Source organism: Phocoena phocoena, chromosome X, assembly GCF_963924675.1.
Source record: "Phocoena phocoena chromosome X, mPhoPho1.1, whole genome shotgun sequence".
Lineage (NCBI taxonomy): Eukaryota > Metazoa > Chordata > Mammalia > Artiodactyla > Phocoenidae > Phocoena > Phocoena phocoena.
In genome coordinates, this window is record NC_089240.1 from 15,418,966 (window position 1) to 15,445,535 (window position 26,570).

The 26,570-nt window shown below is 44.4% G+C and overlaps 1 protein-coding gene and 2 non-coding genes across 3 annotated transcripts in view; 1 reads left to right on the forward strand and 2 right to left on the reverse strand.

Annotated features, from left to right (window-relative positions):
• Positions 1–1,284: 1,284 nt before the first annotated feature.
• On the reverse strand, positions 1,285–1,357 carry TRNAV-UAC (transfer RNA valine (anticodon UAC)). The gene has a single exon. It is a non-coding gene; the product is annotated as a tRNA-Val (tRNA).
• Positions 1,358–2,261: 904 nt separating this feature from the next.
• The window catches only part of PPEF1 (protein phosphatase with EF-hand domain 1), a 148,700-nt gene continuing 124,391 nt past the window's right edge, over positions 2,262–26,570 (forward strand). The window contains exons 1-3 of the mRNA XM_065900121.1: positions 2,262–2,490; positions 3,535–3,587; positions 4,448–4,556. Of these exons, the coding sequence (XP_065756193.1) occupies positions 2,262–2,490; positions 3,535–3,587; positions 4,448–4,556 (391 nt within the window). The remainder of the gene's footprint in view (positions 2,491–3,534; positions 3,588–4,447; positions 4,557–26,570) is intronic.
• Positions 19,006–19,112, reverse strand: LOC136143181 (U6 spliceosomal RNA). The gene has a single exon (XR_010657876.1). It is a non-coding gene; the product is annotated as a U6 spliceosomal RNA (small nuclear RNA).

The window sequence follows — 26,570 nt, forward strand, 5'->3', positions numbered from 1 at the left end:
AGAATAGTGTTTAACATAATTAGCTATTATTATTACTATACAGCCAATAACAATAAAGTTGATGGGGTGGGGAGGGGAGTTGTTTAATGGATACAGAGCTTCAGTTTTCCAAGGTAAGAAAGTTCTGGAGATCTTTTTCACAACAGTGTGACTTTACTTAGCATTTCGGAAATATACACTTAAAAACGGTTAAGAAGGTTTAAAAACAAAGTTAATGAAGTGATTGTAATAAAAAGGACAATCATGTGTTATAATCCTGAGTTAGAAAAGGATACAAATTTACCCACTGTATGAACAAAACTATGTGGAAACACTCAAAGAAAAATACTGAGTTTCCCCTTCCCTTTTTTTTCCGTATACATATATATTGCAACACATCCATTGTCTTAGAAAGTAACCATTTTTTGTGTGTCTGGTAAGAAAATTTAAGATCCACTCTCTTAGCAAATTTCAAGTATACAATATTGTTAACTGTAATCACCATGCTGTACATTAATCCGCTTCCCTCTTTAGTTCTTGGCCACCACTTTAGTTCTTGACCTTTTTCACCTCAATCCCCCAGGGTCCCAGAGACCTTTACTTCACTCCTGTTGTCAAAGATGAAAAAGGTCAATATTGAAAAGATAATAACCCCCCAAAGCGAAGCTGTAATGAACTAATACAGAGGAACAAAAAGGAACTAAAGTTTACTCATTCAATCAGCATTTTGGGGGTGTCCACAAGCCTGACGCTTATTCTATACTATGTATGGATTCTTCATTAAACAGACGAAGGTCTCTTTAACAAACCCTACTGCAGTACTAGAAAGAAAAGAACTATTGTTTGCTCTGTATTTTAGAGTTTACTGAAAAAATTAAACCTTTAATAATAATAAACCTTTAATAATTTAACTGCAGTCAAAGCACCGCTGTACTGCCATAGTTTAGTTGGAGGCTTTGGAGGGCCGGCCTGCCCTGCTTTGTAAGGAAGGGGCCGTGCTGGGTGATCTTGGTTCCCACGAGCGCCGGATTTCCCGAGGTCGCCCCGGAGCACCGAAGGAGAGGTCGGGGTAGGGCCCTGGCGGGGCGGGGTCGCCCTCGGGACTACAATACGGCCAGGCCCCCACTTATGCTGTTTCCTAGGTCGGGCGAGGGCGGCAGGGATGGGAGGAGTGGCTATCTGTCATTACGCTTCTGCGATAAAAACATTCCAAAAAGTAGACGGATAAAGATTAAAAAAAAAAATTAATGGGAGAAAGAAAAGCACTTCTTTTCTTTAAAGAGTGAAAAATCGACCGTGCTAGTTTGGTTCCACTGGGGCTCGAACCCAGGACCTTCTGCGTGTAAAGCAGACGTGATAACCACTACACTATGGAACCCCTTCGCAACACCCTCTTATCATTAGTTTATTCATAGTGTCACATGAGAACCGGCTCCTCGGTTGAAACCCCGCCCATCCGCCGTAACTCCGCCCCCCCCCGTGGCCCCGCGCCGCCTGTGAGATTTGGTGTTCGCGGCCAGGTGGCGGGCTCCGGCTCCGGCGTCTGGGTAGTTCGTCCTTCCTCCCCGCAGGCCTCGTCGCCCCTGCGACCACGGGGAGGCCGGGGCGAGGGGTTACCCTCCTGGCCAGAGCGCCGCCCCGCTAGTCACCCTTCCCCAAACTTTCCCGCAGCCCGGGCGTCGGCGAGGTCGGCCCGGTGGGCGGAAGGGGACAGTACCCGGGGCGCGGCCCCTTTTGACAGCTCCCCTCAGCCTGAGGAACCCGCACTTCCCCACTTTCCCCCGGGCACACTGAGCCGCTTCCGGCAGCACTGGAAGCCTTGAGTCCGGAGCAGGGCGCACAGGAGCACCACAAGGAGCCGAAGATTCAGGCAGCACGGGGCTGGGGGGGAGGGCTGGGGGCTCATTTTTATATTGGCCTTTATTTTGCCAGGGTTGGAAAAGGCAGCTGGTCACTGTGCCTCTTCCCCGAGGATACAGGCTCTTAATGCTCCCCTGACCTTTTCCACAACATTCTTCCCCTTCCGGAAGCCCCGGAGGGGCTAAAAATTACAGGGCTTTTGTTTGATCTTATTTGTCTGGGGTAGGGGAGGGATGAGGAGGCCGGTATAAACAGGCCGTCTCTTTGGCTGGCGCGGGGAGGGGGAAGCAGGACCGGCCACAAGATTTGAGGGGCCCAATGCAAAATGAAAATATCAGGTTCCTTGATCATAAGTTATTGACAATTCCACAACCATGACAGCGGAGCATTAAACGCAGCGCGGGCCCGTGAGAGTGCAGCCCATGAGCCTGCCCCTGTGCTTCCAGGACTGTGGTCCCGATAAGGTGCTGGGACCCTCCATTACGAAGGCCGCCTGTATGGTATCGTTTTTTGGTTTCCATTGTCGGTGCCGTTTGCCCTCCCCAGTGCTTCTGGATGGATCTTCGTCACCATCCTGGGATTGCTCGCCATCCTCAAGCTTGAAAACGCACTTGAAACCATTTGGGTGGGTCGGGGGCGGCTCTTTCAGTGGTGAGTTGGAGTGGCTGAAGGCTGCAGCTGTCCTTTTCCCAGGCGTCTGACTTTGAGGCTGGCAGAATGATGGAGAAGTGATACTGATTGTATGAAAGCAACCCCTTCAGCCAACTCCTGTCTTCCTGGGAAGGCCCCTGGGAGAAACAGGTGGGTGGAAGGTGCGCTAATCTGGGGGTGGTGGTCAGGATTCTAGCGCTGCCTTGGCTACTCACTAGCTGTGTACTCTTGAACATCAGTTCACTTTCCAAGCCTCTGTATCCCCCTTTGTGAAATGCATGGGCTGGACTAGACACCCCCTTTTCCCTCTGGGTCTAAATGTTCTCTCTACTTTCCGGGTTGAGAAAATGGAGGCACTTATCTATCATGTAAATTTTTCCACAGAAATAGAGGCAGGCTGGCTTAGGTTCTTTAGTACCAGGTTTCCTATATCCTAGTTAGCTCCCTGTAATGTTCATCATGGACCCCTTCCAGAATGCCTTTTTGTTGATACGTTTCGAGAGGCCTCTTGAACACTTGACGCTTAGGTTGTGAGCCATGAGATGACCATGAGTGGACAGCCACTAGCCAGAGGATGAATTCATGAAAACTCCATGTTTCCTGCTAGTCAGTGAGCCATAATGACTCCCATGATGCCCAGTGATCAGTATATTTAACCCGTTGCCAAACCCTTGTCAGTTCAAAACGAGGCTGTCAAGAATTGGGCCTAAAATTACACTCACTAGTCGTGTTTTGGTTTGTCTCTAGGGAATACTTTGCCCTTCCTCGAGCTTTCTGTCTGCCCTTGCTATAAGGGTGGGTTCGCCACGTGCAAGCTTTGGCCAGGTTCCCACACAAAGAAAAGAGGCTGGTACACCTCTGATGCACACAACACAGGATTCTGCCTTTAGCAAAAAGGAGGGAGACTTCTGTTCCACTCCTCTGCTGCCTTCAAGTTGTATTCACAATCTCTGTTGCTAGTAAAGTGCAATATGGTTTACAAAGCACTTTCACATACATTCCTATGAGGTAGCCATGGTAAGTATTACTATCTCCATTTTCCAGCTGAAGAAGTTGAAGCCGAAGAGTTCGAATGTCTTGCCGAGACCATTCTGCTGGTGAGTGGCAGGGCTGGGCTCATACTCAGTTTTCTGATATCTAAGTGATTTGGGGAGGCCCGCGTTCATAGAGGCTACATGTTGTTCCCATAAGAGTGCCATTGGTGTCTTATAATATTTTGTATGCATGCCAGTGAGGAAGTGGATACCTTTTTTGTCTTCTGTAATTTTTAAATGAAATCCCTAAAAGCCAGAGGTAAGAGCCTGTCGTGAACCGCTGTTGATGACTTTCACCTTGATACCACCAGCATCATGGCTTGTGCTGCAGCTGGCCACAGTTTCCCCTGGCACTTTAGTCTGTTCGGTCAGATTTGTGAGGCCTGTGACCCCCGGGTCTGCCCATAATCATCTGAACAACTACCAGAGAAATAAACGAACTAGCAAATAAAGACTAGAAGTCACTTCAAACTTTTTGAGTCCTCTGATCTCTCAGGTGTTTAGTGTGACTTCCCCAGCGTTTGGCTTCACTGATGGTTTCCTCACTGATGGCTTCCTTCACTGACGGCTTCCTTCACTGATGGTTTGGCTTTCGTCAACCAAGGAAACCGTGGCCCCAAACACCGAGCTGACTTAGGAAGCTCCATTGAGCTGATTTCACTTAGAAATGATTGTACTTTGTCTTTCAGTGTATATTCAAGTATTTACTAAGGAAAGTGAGTGGTTACCTTAGTATGGCAGAGTTCACCTTATTTTTCCCCTTTTACGGCTCATCAGAACATTTGAAACTAGCCTGTTGGAATGGGTGTTCGTTACTTTTTGCCCACCTACCTTTTCATAGTTAATTACATCCCTCAGTCTTTTTACCCAGTTCAAGTTCTGTGGTCATTTTTATCACTCCTTTGCCCCTTTGTTGCTTGTAGTTGTTGGCAAACCAGTCTGTTAAATCCAACTGTTTCCCCTCTTCGCCTCTGAATATGGCTCCAGGAGGAACACACCTTCAGGCCTACTGGTTTCACATTAAATTCTTGAGTAAGTACCTCAAGTGTGTTCTTAATGCGGCCCAGAATCATGTCTACTTTCCCTGTCCATTCATTTTCCACCTCACCTAGAGGACAGGTTCATGTCTTCTCTCCCTAAACTTCCTGTACCTCCTTCCCCAAACTCACCTACAGCTGATGACCTTGCTTCCTTATTTCAGTGAAAAAAAAATGCAAGCAACCTGAAGAGAACTTCCACAGGTAAGCCCCACATCTGCTCACCTGCCTGCATCTGTGCCCTCCTAGATCTAGGCCAGGGATTTCCTACCACAGCCCTGTTGCCATTTGGGACCGGGTAACTCTGTCGTGGGGGGCTGTCCTGTGTATTGTAGGATGTTGCACAGCATCCCTGGCCTCTACTCACTAGATGCCCATAGCACCATTCCCCGAGTTGTGAGAACCCAAAACGTTCCCTGGCGGAGGGGGCAAAATCTTGGGGGCTATCTGCCGATGTCTGGAGACGCACTGGGCTGTCGGGGTTAGTGTGCTACTGGCATCTAGTGCGTAGAGACCAGGGATGTAGTGAAACATTCTGCAGTGCACAGAACAGCCACCCACCACAAGAAATAACTGGGCCCCAAATGTTAATCGTGACATAGTTAAGAACTCATGCCCTAGATGACTTGTCTGAGTTCCTGTCGACACCCAGCCCTCCACCTGCGCTTGCCTACTCAAGGAAAGCCCTGCAACAACTCCCCTCTTTCTCCTGCATCTTTATTTATTTATTTATTACTATTATTTTTAAATTTTTATTTTATTTAAAAATGTTGGGCTGCATTGGGTCTTCATTGCTGCACGTGGGCATTCTCTAGTTGCGGCGAGCGGGGGCTACTCTTCGTTGCGGTTGCGGGCTTCTCATTGTGGTGGCTTCTCTTTGTTGCGGAGCACGGGCTCTAGGCATGCAGGCTTCATTAGTTGTGGCACTGAGTTTCTGTAGTTGTGGCACTGAGGTTCCATAGTTGTGGCTTGCGGGCTCTAGAGCACAGGCTCAGTAGTTGTGGCATACAGGCTTAGTTGCTCTGTGGCATGTGGGATCTTCCCGGACCAGGGCTCAAACCTGTATCCCCTGCATTGGCAGGTAGATCCTTAACCCCTGTACCACCAGGGAAGTCCCTCTCCTGCATCTTTATTTACCTCCTCCATTGGATCATTCCCGTCAGCATACAAACATGCTGTAATTTTAAAAAAATTTTTATTTATTTGGTTGCACCGGGTCTTAGTTGCGACTGGTGGGCTCCTTAGTTGTGGCTTGCCAGCTCCTTAGTTGTGGCATGTGAACTCTTAGTTGCGGCATGCACGTGGGATCTAGTTCCCCAACCAGGGATTGAACCCAGGCCCCCAGCGTTGGGAGCTCGGAGTCTTAACCACTGCGCCACCAGGGAAGTCCCATACTGTAATTTTTTTCTCATCATTAAAAAATAATCTCTTAATCTCATTGCTGCCTCAACTACTCCCATTTCTCTGCTCTCCTTTATAGCAAAACTCTTAGAAAATATGTCTTTAGGTGCTCTCTCCGGTTCCTCTGCTCCTCTTGGAAGCACTTTCCCCTCCCAGCTTTTAGGATGCCACCCTCTCCTGATTTTTGCTTCCTACCTCACCAGTCACCCCTTCTCAGTCACCTTTGCTGGATCTCATCTCTTTGACCTGTGAACATGGGTGTGCCACAGGTCTCAGTTCGTGGACTTCTCTATTCATTCTCACCACTCTGGTGACCTCATTTAATCTAATGGCTTTAAATATGGTCTGTAACCTAGATGAATTCCAAATTTATATCTCTAGTCCAAACTTTTACCCCAAACTCCAAATCTGCCTGCTACACATGTCCATTTAAATGTCTAATAGGTATCTCAATCCTATTCTGTCTGTGTCTAAACTCCCGATCTCCATCCCCTCTCCCTTCTCAGTCTTCCTTGTCTCAGATAAGGGCAACCTCAACTTTCCAGTTATTTAGGCCTAAAACGTAGAAAAAAATGGAAGAAATCATACTTGATTCCTTTTTCCCCCTCACACTTCAAATCTAATCTCACTAGCGAATCCTACTGGCTACAGCTTCAAGATCTATCTAGAATCTAATCACTTTCTGCCATCTGCCCTGCTACCGTACTAATCAAAGCCACCATCACTTTTTGTCTGGATCATTGCCGAGAACCTCATATTCTGGCCTCCCGGCTTCTGCCGTTTTCTCCCTACAGACTGTTCTCCACACAGTAGCCAGAGTGATCCTTTTAGGACCTAAGTTAGATTGTGTCACTTCTGCTCAAAACCCTTCAGTAGCTCCCCACCTTAACTAGAAAGAAAGCCAGAGCCTTACAGTGGCTTGCAAGGCCCTACATGATCTGATCTTCCACTTATTACCTCTCTGATCATATATCCTATTACATTGCTTTTACAGGACCACACTTGCCTGCTTGCTGTTCTTCAAACCCAGTAGGACTCTTCTGCCTCAGGGCCTTTGCACCTGCTGTTCTTGCAGCCTTTACTGCTCTTTCCCTAGGTCACCCCATTGCTTGCTGTCTCATCTTGCTCAGGTATTTGCCCAGATATCTTCTCAGTGAGGCCTTTCCTGACTGCCCTATTTAAAAATTGCTATTTTCCTTTCCCCTTCACCCTGGAAACTCAGTATCCCCCTTTCCTGCTTTGTTTTTCTCTACAGTGCTTATCGCTATCTAATTTTCTAGATATTTACTTATTTCTAGATATTGTCTGTCCCCTATCATCCTCAACTAGAATGAAAGTTCCATGAGGCATGGATTTGGTTTTGTTCACTGCTGTATTTCCCAGAACCTAAGTAGCGCCTAGTACATAGTAACCGCTCTATGAATATGTCTTGAATGGATCTGTTCAGGGTTGGGGAATGACTCTTGCCAGGTCAGTCCCAATCAAAGCTAATCCTGGGCCTTTTGTGTGAATTCCTGAGAAGAGACATTTCCGTGTTCACCCTGGACTCAACGTGAGCTAATCCAGAGGCTGGAGGTTCTGCTGCCATCTGATTATTGCACTGTATCAGACGGGGCTCTGAGTTGCCCACAGCAGAACCTTCTTGCCCAAAATATTTACTGCTCTTCCCTACATGGGATTTTTACACAGTTGCCCCACTGATAGTCTTGACCGGGTGACTGACTTTTGCCAGTTGGGTGTGGGCAGAAGCGATGTGCCTCACTTCCAAGCACAGGTGTGAAGAGCCAGCTTGCAGGGTGCTGCTTTGATGTTTCCCCTTTGTTATGAGCACAGCAGTGCCCCAGAGAGAGGTTGGCCTGAGTCTTACAGGGAAGACCACATGTTACAGAACTGCAGCCAACCTGTGCAGGAACAGCAGTGAAAAATAAACCTTGATAATTATAAACTAAGATTTAAGGTATAATATCACCTAAGCTGATTCAACACTCCTACTAGTTTGAGAAGAAAATGAGTTTATTAAAGGATATACAGTGGCCCACAGGCTCTCCGAGAAGGCTTTGGAGATTCCAAAGCCAGGAATGATGTCTAAATCTCACTGAGGGGCTGCACCATCAAAGATGCCTGCCCACTGCTGCCCCTTCTGAATACAGAGTTAGCAATGCAAGCCAGTGATGGGGCCCAGAGTCTCTATCACTGCTGTATCTGCAAACTGGACCCTTCTGCCACTAACTTTGGGAGAGGATGGCTTTCATAACCCCTTGACTCCTTGTGTTGCCCTTTTCTAAATTTAGGTCTCTGGCAGAGCCTAGGTCACATACCTGTGGTCCTGCTATGAGAGAGGCTGGAAAAGCAAATTCCTTGTTTCTCCTTTGAGGACTCAGATGTGGGGAATTACCAAAACATAGGGAGGATGTTGAGAAGATAGTGTGGGTGACCACAAGTCTGAAAGACATCGGCTGCCTGCCTGAAGCCTGAGAATGGAGCCAACAGCGAGGGATTAGAGCTGAGAAACAGCGACCAGGTGCTATCATTTAAGGCCCCGACCAAGTCAGACCTTAAGTATACTTGTTGGCTCTTCAGCTATTTGAAGGGTGCATTTCCAGTTTTGCTTAGACCAGTGGGAGTCGGGGTTACTGACTCTTGCAACTGAAGGAGTCCTGATGGTTCATGTCTAAAATGTTGGACATCACCGCAGTGGCTGGCATTGCTTCCCTGGCTCAGACACTGGGAAGTTTTGTTGCTATCAGTTCCCAGGAAATGTGGAAAGAGGCTGATGGTCATGGGAATCGCCGCTTTGGCAGGTCAGGGCTTTGGTTTTCCGGCGTCCTGGGCAGCCATCAGTTCTCAGATGCAGCAGGGCAACTAGCAGATATCTTCTTTTTGTCAGTAATAAAAATAAGAATAAACATTTGTATAATGCTTGCTATGTATTAGAGACTATTCAAACTCTTTACTCATATTAACTCATTTAATCCCCACAAGAACCCTGTGAGAAAGGTATTGTTACTATGCTTAGTTTACAGATGAGAAAACCAAAGCACAGAATAATTAGGTAACTAAGTCACACAGGTAGTAAATAAAGGAGTGGGGTTTTAACACCCAGGCCATCTGGCTCTATAGGCTGTATTTAACCTCTACACTGCACTGCCTGATTTTGTTTGACTCAGCAATGTGTCCAGCTAAAACTGTTTGATTTCCCAGGTTCGCTTACAGCTAGAAGAGACTGTGTGACACAGTTCTGGCCAATGACTTGTATGGAAGTAGTTGGGTTTACAAAACCATTTCTTTAAAAGGAGGTAGACTCAGCTGGTATGCCCCATTTTGCCCTTAGCTTCACTTTCTCCTCAGAACGCAAATGTGATGCTGGAGGGAGAGCAGCCATTTTGTGACCATGAGTTGACAGTCAGGAGGAAGAAAGCTACATTGCTCAGCAGAAAGAAGGAGGTTACCTGGGTCCCAGCCCCAAATTTACTACTTCCAGATTCCTGGTTATATGTGAAAAGTAAAATCCCTAATCTTTAATGCTACTGTTTAGTGGGAGTTTCAGTTATTTGAGGGAAAATACAATCACTACTGATTCAGTATTTCCACATTTCTCTCCTATACCATTTTGGCAATGTCTTTAATCTGCCCACCAGCTACTGAGGGACTGCTTCTCAGTGTCCCAGTCCCTTGATTGAAGTTGTTTATTGTCACATACCTGCAATATGTCTAGGAGCTCAGTGTTTGGTAGTGTGGGAATTTTTTGTTTTGTGTTTTTAAGTGTATGACATGGCCCCATCTCAAGGAGTTTGAAGAACATTAATTAACCCAAAGGACTGATTCATTCCAAGGTATTAATGGATGATAATGGCTTGATGTGGTTTTTCCTAACTTTGGATGTTACTGAATTTTAATTAGACCCTGTCTCTTCTTTCTTAAAGAAGAAACTCAAAAGAGCAGGCAGAGGGGCAGGGTGATATGGGAAAGCCTGTCTAAAAGGAAAGATGGCCTCGTGTAGTATTCCCCTCAACACCAGCTATATATAATCTACAAAATCACCTGCAATCACATTCAATGAGCTTAGATTTGATAGCCGCTCAAGGGAGAAACAGATCAGCTGTAAATACTTTGTCTCCCCCTCCATTATTTATATGACTTGAGATGCCTCCAGTTTCTAAAGTCACTCCCCTGGGACTATGTAATTGAGCACAGAACAATTTGGCTCCTCCCCACTCCTACAGAACCCCACTTAAGAGTAGGTGCCTGATAGTGGCATCCAGCCAATGCTAATTGGTGAGGGAAATGAAATTTCACTCTACTTCCACCAAACTTACTGTCTTTAGATTTAAGTGGATTCAGCTGTGCACACAATGGGACTTGCCTCTAAGCTTTCCTCCTAGTCTGATGGGAAGATTTCAAGAGTGGTGGAGGTGTTAAACAAAGATCATCTTATGTGTTTGTATTAGTGATTTTAAGTGTTTGTGATTTTTTTGGATACAGTTAGGGTATAGTCTGAAGGCTATATATAATAATAAAACCAAAACCAATTAATAGGCTGTTTAACTCAGTTAGAGGCTGTCCGCAGGTTAGCAGCTTTCCTTTGCTAAATCTTGTTGAAATGCAGTGGGTTCTATTTTGTGCAGAATGAGCAGGCTGCCATGACAACTGTCTGTGAATATTATTTAAATATTAGTCATAGGTTTCCAGCGTCTGCCTCCGGGTCCAACGTTCATTCGAAAACCCAGATGCACATCTGTTCTTAAAGGAGTTCTCCTGGACGTGTTTACAAAAAACAAAAACAAAACAGTTTCAGCCGGCTGGGTTTTTTTTTCTTTTGGAAGAGAAATTTGAACGAATTCACACAATTGCAAATGGTAGATCTTATTGCTGTTTCTTTTCTTTGGGAAAGGCGATCTGGATATGAATTTTTTATTGTCCTTGACTGTAGATTTGATTAAATAGAATAGGAGCCCGGAGATGACTCATATTGCCAGACTTTAGTTACATGCCCACCTGAACACTCCCCTTTGCCAGGAAAAGAGGATGTGCGAGCTGCCTAGGCCTGTGTTATGGTGCCCAGCCCTGGGCAGTCACTCTTGCTTGGGAAGTGGGCTCATGCTGATTGAATTAAGCCAGTGAAGTCTCACACTTAGAGTGGAGGGTGGTGTCAATCCCATGCAAACCACAGGGCTTAGAATAGGGAGAGGGTTGATCTCATAAAGGAAAATTGGGGTACTATTGCAAGGGATGGAGGGGAATACTTGTCGGCCACCTGGTTAGGCAACAGAATGCTGGGCAAATAATAACATTTACTGAATACTAATGGTAAGCCAGGCATCACTCAAACTGCTTTACGAGTGTATCGCTTAGAGAATGTTTGGCCGCGTGTGATGAGGTAAATGATGAAATAACAGGGACTTAACACAGAGGGGTTGCCTTTTATCTCATGTGATATGATGTTAGGAAAGAAGCAACTTCACATCGTCATCTGTGTCCCAGGCTCATCCTTCAGTCTTTTTGCAATATCATTCTCAGCATGAGCCTCTCTTCCTAATGCACTCAAGAGGGCTGCTCCTCCTCCAGGCATTATGTCATGGTTCCAGGCACAGTGGGGGAAGGGCAAAAAGGAAAGGGCTCATGACAGCTGTCTTGTCTTTTTTTATCAGAAAAAATGGCTTTTCTGGAAGCCTCAGCCAGTAGATTTCAGCTTATGTCGTATTGGCCAGAACAGAGTCACATGATCACCCCTAACTGCGAGGGATCCTAGCAAATCAAGTTTTGGTGGCTGAGTCCATTGCCACCTAGAATAAAATTGGGACTTTATTGGTAAGGAAGAAAGGAGAATAGATACTGGCTAGGCAACTAGTAGTGGCTGCCACAATATCTATGAACCCATTTATTCCTTACGTCAACGCAGTGTGGGTGGCGCTATTACTATCCTGGTTTTTAAGAAACAGGCACAGAGAGGTCAGGTAATTTTCCCAAGCTCACACACAGCTGTTAAGTGGTGGAGCTAGATCTGACTCTGGAACCGAATTCTCTGATGCGCCCAGACATACCCCAACCCACCGGTCAGACCTCATTTCTTCTCCAGGATGTGTAACCACTCAGGAAATGTAGGCCTCTCCTAGAAATGGTAGCTAATATCTGTTTAGCACTTTATAGTTTATGAAGAATTTTCCACTTAGATTATTCCATTTAAATATTATTATCCCTATATTAAAAATGAGAAGACTGAGGCCCAGAGAAGTAATAAAAGTTACCTAAGGTGCCCACCTTGTAAGTGGCAGAGCTGATGTTTACTCAAAATTACAAGAACTTACTCCTGGTCCCCTTTCCTAATCCTCCTATTCTTCCATGCACAGAGACTTCATTTTTTATTTTTAAAAATGACAGTAGTTTGCTCCAGACCCTATATTAACTTCACAACCTTCTCAGGAAAAACAGTGCAGAGAAATCTTGGATCTCTCACCAATTGGTTTTCCTAGTGTCCTTTTCATGTAGCCATACCAATAGGATCATGGCGTATCAGCAGGAATTGTGTTTAGTAGTGAGAAACGGAGACCTAAGCGGGGAGGTTATTCTTATCTCATGTAATGTGAAATCCAGAGCTTCATTCAAAATGTGAGAGTATTCATTACAAATAGCTCTTATCTACCTGTTAAAGTAAAAGTCATTAAACATATAGGAATTGCCTGTCCTTAGTTACATCAGGTTAATTTGTATTACATTCCTTAAAACCACTTTGTAAATCAGACTTATTACAAAATAAGAATTAACAGTCCACACCACTGGGGTAAATTAGTGAAGTTTTAGTACGTTACTGATACCTCAGTTTGCTTGTAATTGTTATTTCTCTCATTCTTTCCAAATATTTGAAATCTTTAGCTATGGCATTGTTTGATTTATACATCACAACATTCTCTTGTTCTGGTGATACTACTGAATTGACCGTAAAAATCACAAAAGCATTGTAGAATATAGTTTGACTTTAAAAGTCATGAGAGGGCTTCCCTGGTGGCGCAGTGGTTGAGAGTCCGCCTGCCGATGCAGGGGACACGGGTTCGTGCCCCGGTCCGGGAAGATCCCACATGCCGCGGAGCGGCTGGGCCCGTGAGCCATGGCCGCTGAGCCTGCGCGTCTGGAGCCTGTGCTCCGCAGTGGGAGAGGCCACAACAGTGAGAGGCCCGCGTACCGCAAAAAAAAAAAAACAAAAACAAAACAAAACAAAAAAAAAAACAAACAAACAAAAAAAAGTCATGAGAGAGTGGGTTGAAAAAGAAATAGAGATTTAAACAAATATCATCCTGTGTTATGAGGCAGTGCCTCTCAAAGTATGCTTTACCATCACTTGGGAATTAATTAGAAATACAGATTCATGAGCCTTACTCCAGACCTACTGAATCAGAACCTCTAGGGGCTGGGCCCAGGAATCTCTGTTTTAACAGGATCCCCAGGTTATCTGTAAGCACATCAGAGTTTGAGAAGCACTGTTTTAGAGAGTTTTATGTAAATGACACTCACAGATTGTGCCCTCTTTGGGATATTGGTGAAGATACTAACTTCAGCTTTAGTAAACTAAGACCCATATTAAACCCTAGATTCTCCTTTGAAAGTCCCCAAATCATGGAGTCCAGTTATGTGCTCCAGGTCACTGAAACTTAATTCAAGTGTATGCTTGACTCCATTCCCCTATCAGCACTTTCAACTAAGTAATCAGTATTTGTCTTTCCGATGTCAGTTTAAAGATCGACTTCAGGGACTTCCCTGGCGGTCCAGTGGTTAAGACTCCACACTCCCAATGCAGGGGACGTGGGTTCGATCCCTGGTCGGGGAACTAAGATCCCACCTGCCACGCTGTGTGGCCAAATAAAATAAAATAAAATAAAAAAGTGTTATCTTCAGAAGCCTTTGCTTGACCTCCTGACTCACTCTTATAATCCATGTGCTTCTCCTTTGCAATTTCACATTTATTTTTATGATTATTTGATTAATGTTTACTTCCCCCACAAGGCTATAAACTTCATGAGGGAAGGGACCAACCTTGTCAGTTCTGTTGGTAGTATATCCCCAGGGTCTAGAACAGTGCCTTGCACACAGTAGATGCTCAACAAATATTTGTTGAATGAATGTATGAATAAAACCAAGACAAGAATAAGTTTTTGTTTTGTTTTGTTTTTGGCCATGCCTCTGCGGCTTGTGGGATCTTAGTTCCCCAACCAGGGATCGAACCCGGGCCCATGGAAGTGAAAGTGCCGAGTCTTACCACTGGACCGCCAGGGAATTCCCAAGAATAAGTATTCTTAAACTAAAAACTTTTCCACAGTCTTCACCATAAACTCTTAGTCATCTGAGGCAATACTAGCAAGTGTTTTGAAAAGAAAGCCATGGATCTTTCCTCGGCCTTGCTTTAGGTAATAGTTTCAACATTCCTCTAAGAAACCAACTGTTGTTGTCTGTGTTCATAAAAACAAAAATGGTTGAAAGGGAGGCAACGGTTGGCAAAAAGAAAGCTTGAAGAACCTGGAACCTGCCTTCCCAGTAAGCAGGAAGTGGTTCTCTCATCCAGGTTGTGTTGTTCACATTCTGTTGGCAGGTACTGTCATACCTGCCTCCATCACTGTGGGGTTGCCAAGGCAACCTATTAAAGAATAATTCTAGAATCTACCTCTGGAAAATTCCAGATGAGCCTGAGGAATCCTCTTCAAGTAAATCTACAAGCGTGACGATGGTTGCTAATTCAGCAACCAGCAAAGTGAAAATCTCAGGGTCTGTTTTCCTTCAACCTGTGTGGAACTGGTAAAACGTAGAGGGAAGGATAAAAACTCTTAAAGTAGCAGATAAATTGAATGAAACCTGGGTAGACATGGAACTATATGTTTAAAAGTTAACCTTCCTCTGTCTAGTTGTTTGGCCAACTCTAGTAGAGTTAATGTTTTGTGTATGGAGTTTGTCATACTTTAATATATATTGCATTGGAGCTATCTTTTAGAAAGGTATTTATTTGTTATTATTATTTTGGTCACACCGTGCAGCATGCGGGATCTTAGTTCCCCAGCCAGGGATCAAACCTGTGCCTCCTGCATTTGGGAGCTCAGAGTCTTAACCACTGGACCGCCAGGGAAATCCCTGGAGCTATCTTTATAGGGTGGAATTGGATCACCTTGATGTAATAGAAAGAGTACTGGCCACCAAGTTGTACAACTATGATGTTGGGGAGGCTGCTTAACCTCTTTGGGCCTGGTTTCCTCTCCCATAAAATGAAGGGCCTTTCTGAACAAGTCCAGAGGACCAGTATCTTATCATATCACAGGCTCACCTGTTACAGAGCTCTGGGCCAAGGCCCTCGTGATGATCTTGCAAAGGGACTCCACTGTCTGTGCCTAGGTCAGTTTTGCCCAATTCACAGTGCTTTGACACGAGAGGGAATTGCATAAATGTGTACTCTTTGTTTTACATTTGTCTTGGAATGACAGATCATAGCTCCTGCAGAAGGAAAAGAAAGAAGGAATTACATTGCTCTGCCATTGACTCATGCTAGATGTCAAACTGAGGCGCCTGCAAAACGCAAGCACATGCAAGCTAAACGAACAGATTGTGGCAATATTTAAAAATATCACAACTCTCTAAATAAGAAGCAGTTCTGATAAGCCTATTTGGAATTCATGCAAAATACCCATAAACTCTGAAAATCTGAATTGTACATTGCCAAGGTAAATTACCCTGTGCAGTAATTATAGATAAAGGCATATTGGATTATATGATAATATGTCTCCCTTGGTTTACAGATAACCCTCTCTCCTGGGCCTCTTCCTTTCTGGACTGTTGCTTTTTTAGTCTCCTTTGTTTGCTCCTTCCTCCTCATTCCCTTTAAATGTCTCTATTCCTCTGGGCTTCTGATTTTGCCCCCAAAGCCTTGTGACTTTACAAGCTCTCCCAGCCTGTTCTAACTTCTCTAATCACTTTAACTGTTATCGGTAACCTGATGACCTCTTTAATCAGAATCTGCAGACCTGATTTATTTTCTGGGCTTTAAAAGGAGCTTCTACTGGCTATACGGACATTTTAACTCGTTATTTTTCTCCACCATAAACACGCCTGTCCCCCTTCGCGTCCTACCCCATACCCGGTAGCACTCTACCGCAATTAATGGCGTCACTCACTAGACCGTAAATGACGAGAGAGCAGGGACCATGTCTGTCTTATCCACCGTTGTACCCCCAGGGCCCAGTGCAGTGCCTGGCACCCAGTGAGCATTGTTGAAGAAGTGATGAATCCATCTGGTATTCCAAACTAGGAACCTTGGAATCATTCTGGATGCCTCTGTCCCCCTTGCTACCTATACCCAGTCTGGGACCTGTGGGACTTATTACCTAAAAGACTTTCACATTAAAAAGAAAAAGGCTTTCACATTTGGCCCCTGATCTCCAGTGCCACCGCTTTAATTCAGCACTTATCATCGATCTCCTGGATCCTTGCAGGAGCTTCCTCATTGGTCTTTCTCTGGCTGGCTTTTTCCCAGGTCATCACATCTGACCTTCAGAGTGATCTTCCTAAAGTGTGAATCTAATCAGATTACTCTTAGGCTCCCCTTCACTTAAACAGAGTTTGCAATCTGGCAGCCTCACCCCGGAGTCTATACAGTGTTCTGAGAAAATGAGAATTACTGCATTTCATTGATTCTAAGATGCACATTTTTTCACATTTTGGCACCTCTGAAATTGGAACGTGCCTTAAAATCGATGGAGTGTCATAGTTTGATGGGTGGCTTTTTTCTTTCTTATTCGTACATAAAATAATAGTACACCTTGTAATCGATGACACCTTATCATTTGTAGAAGTATACTCATACTGACATTTAAAAATAGGGAGATTTTACATAAAAGTATGTCAGTTTCTCTTCAAAAATTACACTGGGTAACAGTGGGCCAGGATTTCTGGATGACAGCCTAAGAGGGAGCTACTGGTAAGTAGCAGCTGCCTCATTTAGACAAGAACTCTCTAGAATGTCCCATCATTTCCACCTAGGCTGCTTTATTCATTTATATTATGTACTCCAGCCTATGTAAGCATTTGAAATTGCAATCCCTAACTGACAGATTAAAGTATGACTTCTTTGCTGCGATTTTCAAGAACAGTCACACTTCGCACCAATCTGCCTCCTCAGGTTCACATCCCCATCCTCTGCTCTATACACCCTCTATCCCCTAGTCTCAGGAAACATTACTCAAATGTAACCTGCTTCCGAGTGCCCTGGAATGCCTTCCTCCACTTTGTATGCTCTAGGAAGCATTACCTGACTTGCCCTGGTAGGGCTCATATCCTTCTGGGCTCCAATAGCACACGGCATATCTCTGTACCTACACCTCCTGTCTTGAAATTATTTGTGGACGGGCCCGTGTCCCTCATTGCACTGTGAACCTGGTAGGGAAATGAATCAGAATGTATTCATTGTTGTATCCCTGCCTCATAGCTAGAACTTGCTCAGTAAGTATCTGTTAAGTAAAGGATTGGATGGGGTGCGTTTTCTCACTGGGATCTCTGTTTTTTGAGTTTTGCCCATGTATAGAGAGCTAAAAGTGAAGTCAGAGGGAAAGGCAAGTGTTTTCCGCAGTGCTCGTAGTTTACAGCAGCAGACGCTGCTTCTGGCTGTGCTTTAAGAAGGCCCTTGGCAGTCAGAGTCAGCCCATGGGGACTTTAATATCTACAGACCCAAAGGTGCTAAGCCAGAGCCAGCTCTGAAGTTTTTTAAAAAATTTATTTTTAAATTAGTGTACAGTAAAACCGACTTGTTGTACAGTTCTGTGAATTTTAACACGTGGGTAGATTAGTGTTACCACCACCATAATCAGGATACAGAACATCGCCTCCAAAACTCCCTCTTGCTATTCCTTTGTAGTCATATTCCCCCCCCACCCCATAAACCTTGGCAACCATTAATCAGTTCTCCATTACTACAGTTTTGTGTTTTCGAGAGTGTCATATAAGTGTACTCAACGTTTTAAGCCTGGCTTCTTTCAGCATAATGCCTTTGAGATTCATCCAGCTTGTGTGTATCAGTAGTTTGTTCCTTTTTATTGGTAAATAACATTCCATTGTATGGATGTCCCACAGTTTGTGTATCCATTCACCCATTGAAGAACATTTGGGCTGTTTTTGGTATTTGACCATATGAACCTGGGTACAGGTTTTTGTATGAATATAAGCTTTCATTCCTTTGAAATAAATATCCACGGATGGGTAGGATTGCTATGTCATATGGCAAGTGCCATATGTATGTTCAACTGTATGAAAAACTACCAAACTATTTTTTCATAGTGGCTGCACCATTTTGCATTCCCACCAGCAAACTATAAGAGTTCTAGTTGCTCCATATCCTAGCCAGCACTGGATATTATTAGAATTTAAAAAAAATCTAATAGGTGTGCAGTGTTAGCTCACTGTGCTTTTTTTAACATCTTTATTGGAGTATAATTGCTTTACAACGGTGTGTTAGTTTCTGCTTTATAACAAAGTGAATCAGCTATACATATACATATATCCCCGTATCTCCTCCCTCTTGCATCTCCCTCCCTCCCACCCTCCCTATCCCACTCCTCTAGGTGGTCACAAAGCACCGAGCTGATCTCCCTGTGCTATGTGGCTGCTATCTAACAAGCTATCTATTTTACATTTGGTAGTGTATGTAAGTCCATGCCACTCTCTCACTTTGTCCCAGCTTACCCTTCCCTCTCCCCATATCCTCAAGTCCATTCTCTAGTAGGTCTGTGTCTTTATTCCTGTTTTACCCCTAGGTTTTTCATGACTTTTTTTTTCTTAAATTCCATATATATGTGTTAGCATACGGTATTTGTTTTTCTCTTTCTGACGTACTTCACTCTGTATGACAGACTCTAGGTCCATCCACCTCACTACAAATAACTCAATTTTGTTTCTTTTTATGGCTGAGTAATATTCCATTGTATATATGTGCCACATCTGCTTTATCCATTCATCTGTTGATGGACACTTAGGTTGCTTCCATGTCCTGGCTATTGTAAATAGAGATGCAATGAACATTGAAAAATATGGAACGCTTCACGAATTTGCATGTCATCCTTGCGCAGGGGCCATGCTAATCTTCTCTGTATCGTTCCAGTTTTAGTATATGTGCTGCTGAAGCAAGCACTCTCACTGTGCTTTTGATTTTAATTTCTGCTTCCTTGAATCCTGTCTGGGGGAATTGGAGGGGAAAAAATGGTCAACTCACCACCAGCGTGGTGGTACTTCAAATTCTGATCTACCTCAGTGTGCTTTCTGCTATTTACTTTCTAGAGTCCTTGTGTTACTTATTTATTGCAGTATAACAAATTACAAAAAACTTAGAAGCTTAAAACGCTCATTTGTGATCTCACAGCTTCTGTGGGTCATGAATCTGGACAAAGCTTACATGGGCCCTCTACTTCAGGATTTCTCACAAGCTGCTACAATCAAGGTGTTGGCTGGGCTGCAGTCATCTTAAGGCTTAATTGGGGAAGGATCTTCTTCCAAGCTCACGTGGTTGTTGGCAAGATTCAGTTCCTTGAGGTCTGACTGAGGGCCTCAGTTCCTTGCTGGCTTTTGGCCAGAGACTTCCCTCAGTCCTGTGTCATGTGGGCCTCTCCACCACGGCAGCTTACTTCATCAAAAGTGCACTAGTTGTGAAGGCAATAGAGAGAGTCTGCTAGCAAGGCAGAAAGGCACAGTCTTTCATAAGTCACGGAAGTGACAGGCCAACACATTTGCCATATTCTGTTGATTAGAAGGCAGTCACTAGGTCAAGCCTTATACTGAAAGGGAGTAGATTACACAAAGGCATGAACACCAGGAGGCAGGGATCATTAGGAGCCATCTTGGAATTTGCCAGTCTTCAAATAGCTGGTCCATGGATTCTGTCCAGGTTTTGGGTTTTTTTTAAAAATAAATTTATTTATTTTTGGCTGTGTTGGGTTTTCATTGCTGTGCGCGGGCTTTCTCTAGTTGCGGTGAGCGTGGGCTACTCTTCGTTGCGGCGCGCGGGCTTCTCATTGCTGTGGCTTCTCTTGTTGCAGGCACACGGGCTTCAGTAGTTGCGGCTTGAGGGCTCTAGAGCGCAGGCTCAGTAGTTGTGGTGCAGCGGCTTAGTTGCTCCGTGGCATGTGGGATCTTCCCGGACCAGGGTTCGAACCCGTGTCCCCTGCATTGGCAGGAGGATTCTTAACCACTGCACCACCAGGGAAGCCCTCTGTCCAGGTTTTATAGCTTCATTCCATGGGAGAGACAGGGTAGAGTGAGTAGAGTGTCCTTATTCCCTCTTACTCTCTCTGAAGATTTTTCATTTGATTTATGAACATTCAAGGTTAATGTAAGGAGTTTCTTTTTTTGTTTTGTTTTGCTTTGTTTTAAACTCAAGCCATCTAGGACATAGCTAGGGTTAGATTATCAGTGGTCAAAATTTAAATTCTGGTATCTACTAATCTTGTATTTATTAAGTCACAACCATAGAAAGCTCAACTTTTGTACCCAAGATGGAGCCTTTCAATGATGAATTTATAAACTTCAACACAGGACAGCTATTTCAGCTTGTCATTGTGGCTGCTGACCAGGTGACCCCAATAGACAGATCTGCCCAGCCCTGGCCTTTATGAATTTCTTTCACCTGATAGTGACTTATAACCCACCTTTGATTTATTTTAATAACTTTCTAATGACTTGCCAAATATGGCCTCGCTTTTCTCCTACTTACTGTGGTTTTTCAGTACCCAGAACTCATCCCTGGAAATATGCTTGATCCTTTCTCTTTATGAAAATGTAAAACTACTCAGTATTCCTTCCCTCTCTTCAAAAGGAAGCAGGCTCTTTTTTTTTTTTTTTTTTTTTTTTTGGTACGCGGGCCTCTCACTATTGTGGCCTCTCCTGTTGCGGAGCACAGGCTCCGGACGCGCAGGCTCAGCGGCCATGGCTCACGGGCCTAGTCGCTCCGCGGCATGTGGGATCTTCCCGGACCGGGGCACGAACCCGTGTCCCCTGCATCGGCAGGCGGACTCTCAACCACTGCACTACCAGGGAAGCCCCAGGAAGCAGGCTCTTTAAATCAAGGTTCTTCAAATGTTTTTGATCATGAACCTGTCACAGTGAAAGCTTTTTGAGAATGGACTTCTGATACAGTTATATTTATTTATTTACAACTAATACTACTGAACTCATATTTTGTTTACATTACCAAACATAAAGGAAAATAGAAAATTCAGAAAGAATAAGAAAATATGAGTTCTAATATTTTGCTTTCTATTGTCCAACATACCTGTGTATTTTCTGTGGGGCAGGTACCTCAGTTTGGAGACTGCTAGGTGCTAGAAAGCTGGGTCCCCTGTTTCTTGTTTGTACGAAATAGGCTTCATTCAGCCTCCTTGACCTTCCTGGAGTTCCAAAGGGCAGATTCAAACAGTTGCTAATCAGGGAAGGGAGGGAATGCAGAAACAGGGAAGGAGCAGTCAAGAAACAACAGTGCAGCCAGGGTCGTGGTTCCTCCTCGAGTAATACACTAACAATACCTTTGAGTTCTTCTGCAGGGAACTAAGGCCCCCACCCAGGTGGAGGATGGTAACTTCAGGCTGAGCACAAGCTCCCAGGAACTCTGCCCTGTTACCTCACCACCAACCAATCAGAATAAAGTCTGAACACATTGGAAGATAAGGAAGACTCTGACCACCCTCCCCAAATGATTCTCCCTTTAAAAACTTTCATGAAAAAAAAAAACAAAAAACTTTCATGGTTGAACAGAATCTTCAGAGTCGGTTTTTGGACACTAGTCCACCTTCTCCCCAGGTTGCCGGCCTCCTCAATAAAGCAGCCTTTCCTTTCCAACCAACACTCATCTCTCGAGTACTGGCTTTCAAGCAGGCAGCTGAACCTGAGTTTGGTAACAGCCCCAGCACCAGAGGGCTAGCTGAGAGTTGTCAGAGCTGGGAGGCCAGCCCCATCTGAGCTCCCCACTTTGGCGCTATCAGGTATTAAGGTATCAGGGCCATGAGTGGGCAGACACCTGAAGTACTCAGCACCACATAGATCTGCACACGTCATTTGTTTTCTCAGTCTATTCCCAAGTCCAGCTGCTTTGCCTAGATTCTAGTATATTCCCCAGGGTGTGTCATGACCAATTATAGGAGCTGCCTATTAGAATGACTTTTCCTTGGTAGAAGTTGGAACTGTGGCCAGCTTCAGGAAGCTTGTGAAATAGTAGAGGTTTGCCTGCAATGCCCAGTTTCTTCCTCGTGAGGAAACCAGTCTTCTCTGTTCCTCTATAGCTTGCTACCACCATAGACTAACTGAGCGTCCTGGTTTGGGTTCCCTCAGAAGCTGACCCTGAGACAAGCATTTGAGACCAAGTTTATTTGGAAGGTGAAGGCAAACCCAGTAGGGGAGCGGGGAAGTGAGAAAGGAAGGAGAGACCACCAAGACAGCCAAGAAAGAGTAAGTCCAGCCTGCAGAGGTGGAGAGGCCACCATTTTTCAATCACAGCAGATGGACAGTTTTCTCTATCTGCTTATAAGTCTAATTGCAGCATTATAATTAGGGACTCACTTCATTCTGATTTTTGTTTCACCTCTCCCATTTCACATCCTTGTTAAGTGCATATCTATAAGAACACTCTCTTTTCTTCTGGTTAACTCCTAACTTCTGGCTGTGAAATCATCAGGTCTCAGTGCATCACTTCTTCTAGAAAGCCTTGCTTCATCCCCCTTTCTGGGGTAGGGCTCTTTCTCTGTGCCTCGTACCCGTCCTATTAGAGACTTTGTCATACCATATTGCTTTCATTTATTCATGTAATAAATATCAATTATGCGCCTGGCACTGTTTTAGATTCCAGGAGCTTATATTCCAATAGGGGAGTTACTTTTTATTTGTAATTTTATTTTGATTTCTTATTTACCTATGTGTTTACCTCACCTAATCATATCCATTTTGTTCACCATTTATGTCCTTACTTCTCAGCACAGCGCCTGCCACATAGAGGGAGCTCAATAAAAATGTGTTGAATTGAGTAGAAGAGCCCAGTGCATCTTAGTTCAGGATGATTTGATATTTCTATGGCCGTTTCCAAGGGGGAAATTGAACTCTCAACTTTCCTATTGGCTGTTTTCATACGATGATGTGCCCATTGACAGATAAATTGACCCAACTTGCCTGTTGGGGGTATAAATCTGTTATTGAGTGAGTTAATGGTATTTTGCCCATCATTTTTTCTTTTTCCAGGCTGGGAGAACATAGCCCTGCCTAGCTGGAGGAAAGTCAGAGAACATCTGCAAAGAGGCTGGAAGCTTCATTTTGCAGACACACAAGGGGCTGACTGAAGCAGTATAGTGTAATGATCATAAGTAGAGGTTCTAGAGTCAAAGTGCCCGAGTTCAAATCCCAACTCTGCCACTCGCTTGCTGTTTGACTTTGGGCTATAGTTCCTAATGCGTAATTAGGGATAATAATAGTATATACCTCATAGGATGGTGTGTGAATTAAATAAGTTTAACACCTTTAAAATTAACAAGTGACTAGAATATGGTAAGTGCTCAATAAATGTTATTATCATTATTGTGATTTGTTCCCATACATCAGTGCTGGTTCATTTAACAATTGGAAGCCGGCTACAGGACTCTTTGTGGTGCTCAAAGTAACATTTTAGGGTTCTTCATACAGTGGAAAAATATGGTGAAGTTCTTCATTTTAAGCAAATTCTAAATTTTAGCCAAATCACATAAAGGTCACAGCCAATCCAATTCATGGTCCAGAGACTGGCTGTTAAAATAACCACCTAAATCATGAGTTCTTTCCGTGATTAAACAAATATTTAGTGAGTACTGTAGGGGCAGAAAAACTTTCCCTTCTTCCCTTCTAGGTTCTTTGGCTAGTCTAATGGTTAAATTGATATAAGACAGATTAACAGGAGAAAAACAAATTCATTATGAACACATGGGAATCCCATAAAGATATGAAGACTCAAAAGGTAGCCAGATAATTGGAGCTTATATAACATCCTGAGCTAAGGAAAAGGGGGGGGACTGGGGATACAAAGAAAAGGAAAGCCATTCGCAGGAAGGCAGAGGAGAGGTTTGGAAAATAGAGGTTGCCCTGTAATGCAGATAAGTTTGTTAGGTAAAAAGGTATCTCTGGTAATAGTTCTTTTCCTGGTACAGGGCCCTTTTCCAATGTAAATTTAGGCAGTTGAGGGGGAGGTAAAGAACTTTTCCTGAATCTGTTGGGTTTTTGATTGCCTTTAGCTCAAAATAATTCTCATGCCAAAGTGGCATATTTTGGGTGGCAAAACCTGCTCCCCTTCAGTACCTCTTATGCATTTGGAGCTGGAGATGCCAAGAGGAATGAAGTGGATCCTTTTCCTTCAGGATTTCACATGTAAAAGGACAAATTACAGCACACTTTGGAAAGTTCTATAATTGGACACACACATGGCTTTGAGAGCCAGAAGACAGAATGACTAAGTCCCCTTTGGCGATTCAGGAAAGGATTCACGCAGAGGAGGTGACATTTGAACAACTGTATCTAGACATAGCTATCATTTAATCACGTGGATTGAATAGGCCTTTGGCTGGAAACCCAGCCATATAGTGACATTGTCCACTATTTTTGGGGAGCCTGGGTAATTATATTCTCATTTACAGTGTGTATGGCAGCCTCACATCAGGTTCTAATCTTGGAGTCCCTGCCATGGAAACCTGTACATTTGTATTACCTCATAATGAGGCCCTCTGACAATATTTAATATGCTAATAGGAGTACAGAAGCCCAGAACTGCCTTTCCAGTTATTTTTAAAGTGACTCCATTAGATTAAATAGTAAGCTAGGTAACCACTTTACTGGATCTCCTGTGGTTCTCAATTGCAGAAAGGAATTGACTAAAGACCTGCTTGGGTGGGGTTATGAAATGATTATGGCTGGAGACCTTTAAATCCTAGCTCACGGTGCCTAAGGCCAGTGAGCTGAAAAATACATACGCTGTGTAACCAGTCAGGAAGAGTTTGGGAGGAATATTGCTGTTGGTGCAGCTGCAGTCAGCATGAGACTCTAGGAACAAGATCACTCACCTCTGGATAGCCTCAAAGGACAGCAGAACTGAGGCTGGTGACATCCAGTACTGACACTGGCACTTCAGTTTTTCAGTCATGTCTTCCTCGTCTTCCTTCTCAAACTCAGCAAAATCACAGGTCAACTTTCCTTTTCCGTTTTGCTGGTGATGGGAGGTGGATCTCCCTCTCATATATATATAAAGATATATTTTTTACCGAGCAAGGGCTCGTGTGCCCGTGGCGCAGAAAGCCAAACTCTGACGGCGGGTGTTTGTAGCAAAGTAAGGGTTTATTGCAGGGTGCCACGCAAGGAGAACGGGCAGCTTATGCTCAGAAGACCTGGACTCCCTGATGGCTTTCAGGCGAGGGTTTTTGAAGACAGTGTTAGGGGAGAGGGTCATAGGATGCATGATCAGCTTGTGGAGCTTCCTCTGATTGGTTGGTGGTGAGGTAGCAGGGTGGTGTTTCAGGAATCTCAACCTTCTGCTTCCAACCAGTGTGGTGTCTACATACCTGTGGTCAGCAGGGAGTCACCATCCTCCACTGGGTAAGGGGTCTTAGTTTCTGCCAAACAACTCAGAGATATGCATCAGATTATCTGTATCCCTTCAGGAGGAGCTAGGAGTCCTGTGACTGTTGTCCTCATCATTAACTGCTTGCGTCTGCTCTTTGGAACTCAGAGAAGCCTAGGAGACTAAAGCCTTTCTCTACAAACAAGAAACAGGGGACATGGAGGGGCTTTTGTATCTGGGAGGGCCCCTGCAGGGTCCTGCTCAGTTTCAATCCTCCCTTTTCTTTGGTACTCCTCAACTTGAGGGGAACAGGTGCAGGGCAAGAAAGGGAATAAAGTTTGGGGTAGAGAGTTTCATCATAAACTCCACAGAGGAACTCAGTGTTAGGGGGACTTCATTTCACGTTCTTCAACAAGCAGCTAATTGAATAACTGGAAGAATAAAAATGTCATAGAAATGAATTTGCAGTATGGCACCCAAAGATTACTGTCTTAAACCCATGCCTTTTCAAATCCTAAGGAGTAATGTTTAGTGTTCCCACTTCCTTTTTTTTTTTTTTTTTGCAGTACGCGGGCCTCTCACTGTTGTGGCCTCTCCCATTGTGGAGCACAGGCTCCGGACGCGCAGGCTCAGCGGCCATGGCTCACGGGCCCAGCCGCTCTGTGGCGTGTGGGATCTTCCCGGACCGGGGCACGAACCCGTGTCCCCTGCATCGGCAGGCGGACTCTCAACCACTGCGCCACCAGGGAAGCCCCCACTTCCTTTTCTTAATTGTGCCCAGGTTACTATAATGTTTCCTAAAAATGATCCTCAGTTGACCTAAAGAGTCAGCTACTAAGTGCTTTTCTGCCCTTATTTACCAAAATTTATTTTGTATTTTGTACTGATCAGATTGTTTATGCAAACAGTGGCCTGGCCCCCTTGGAAGCAGTCATGTGACCACAGCGCATTACTTGAGTGCATCCCTTTATCTCTTCACTGGGAACAGGGCAGGGTTGGGGCAGACAGCTGCGGCTCACGGGCCAGCCCAGCCTCTCC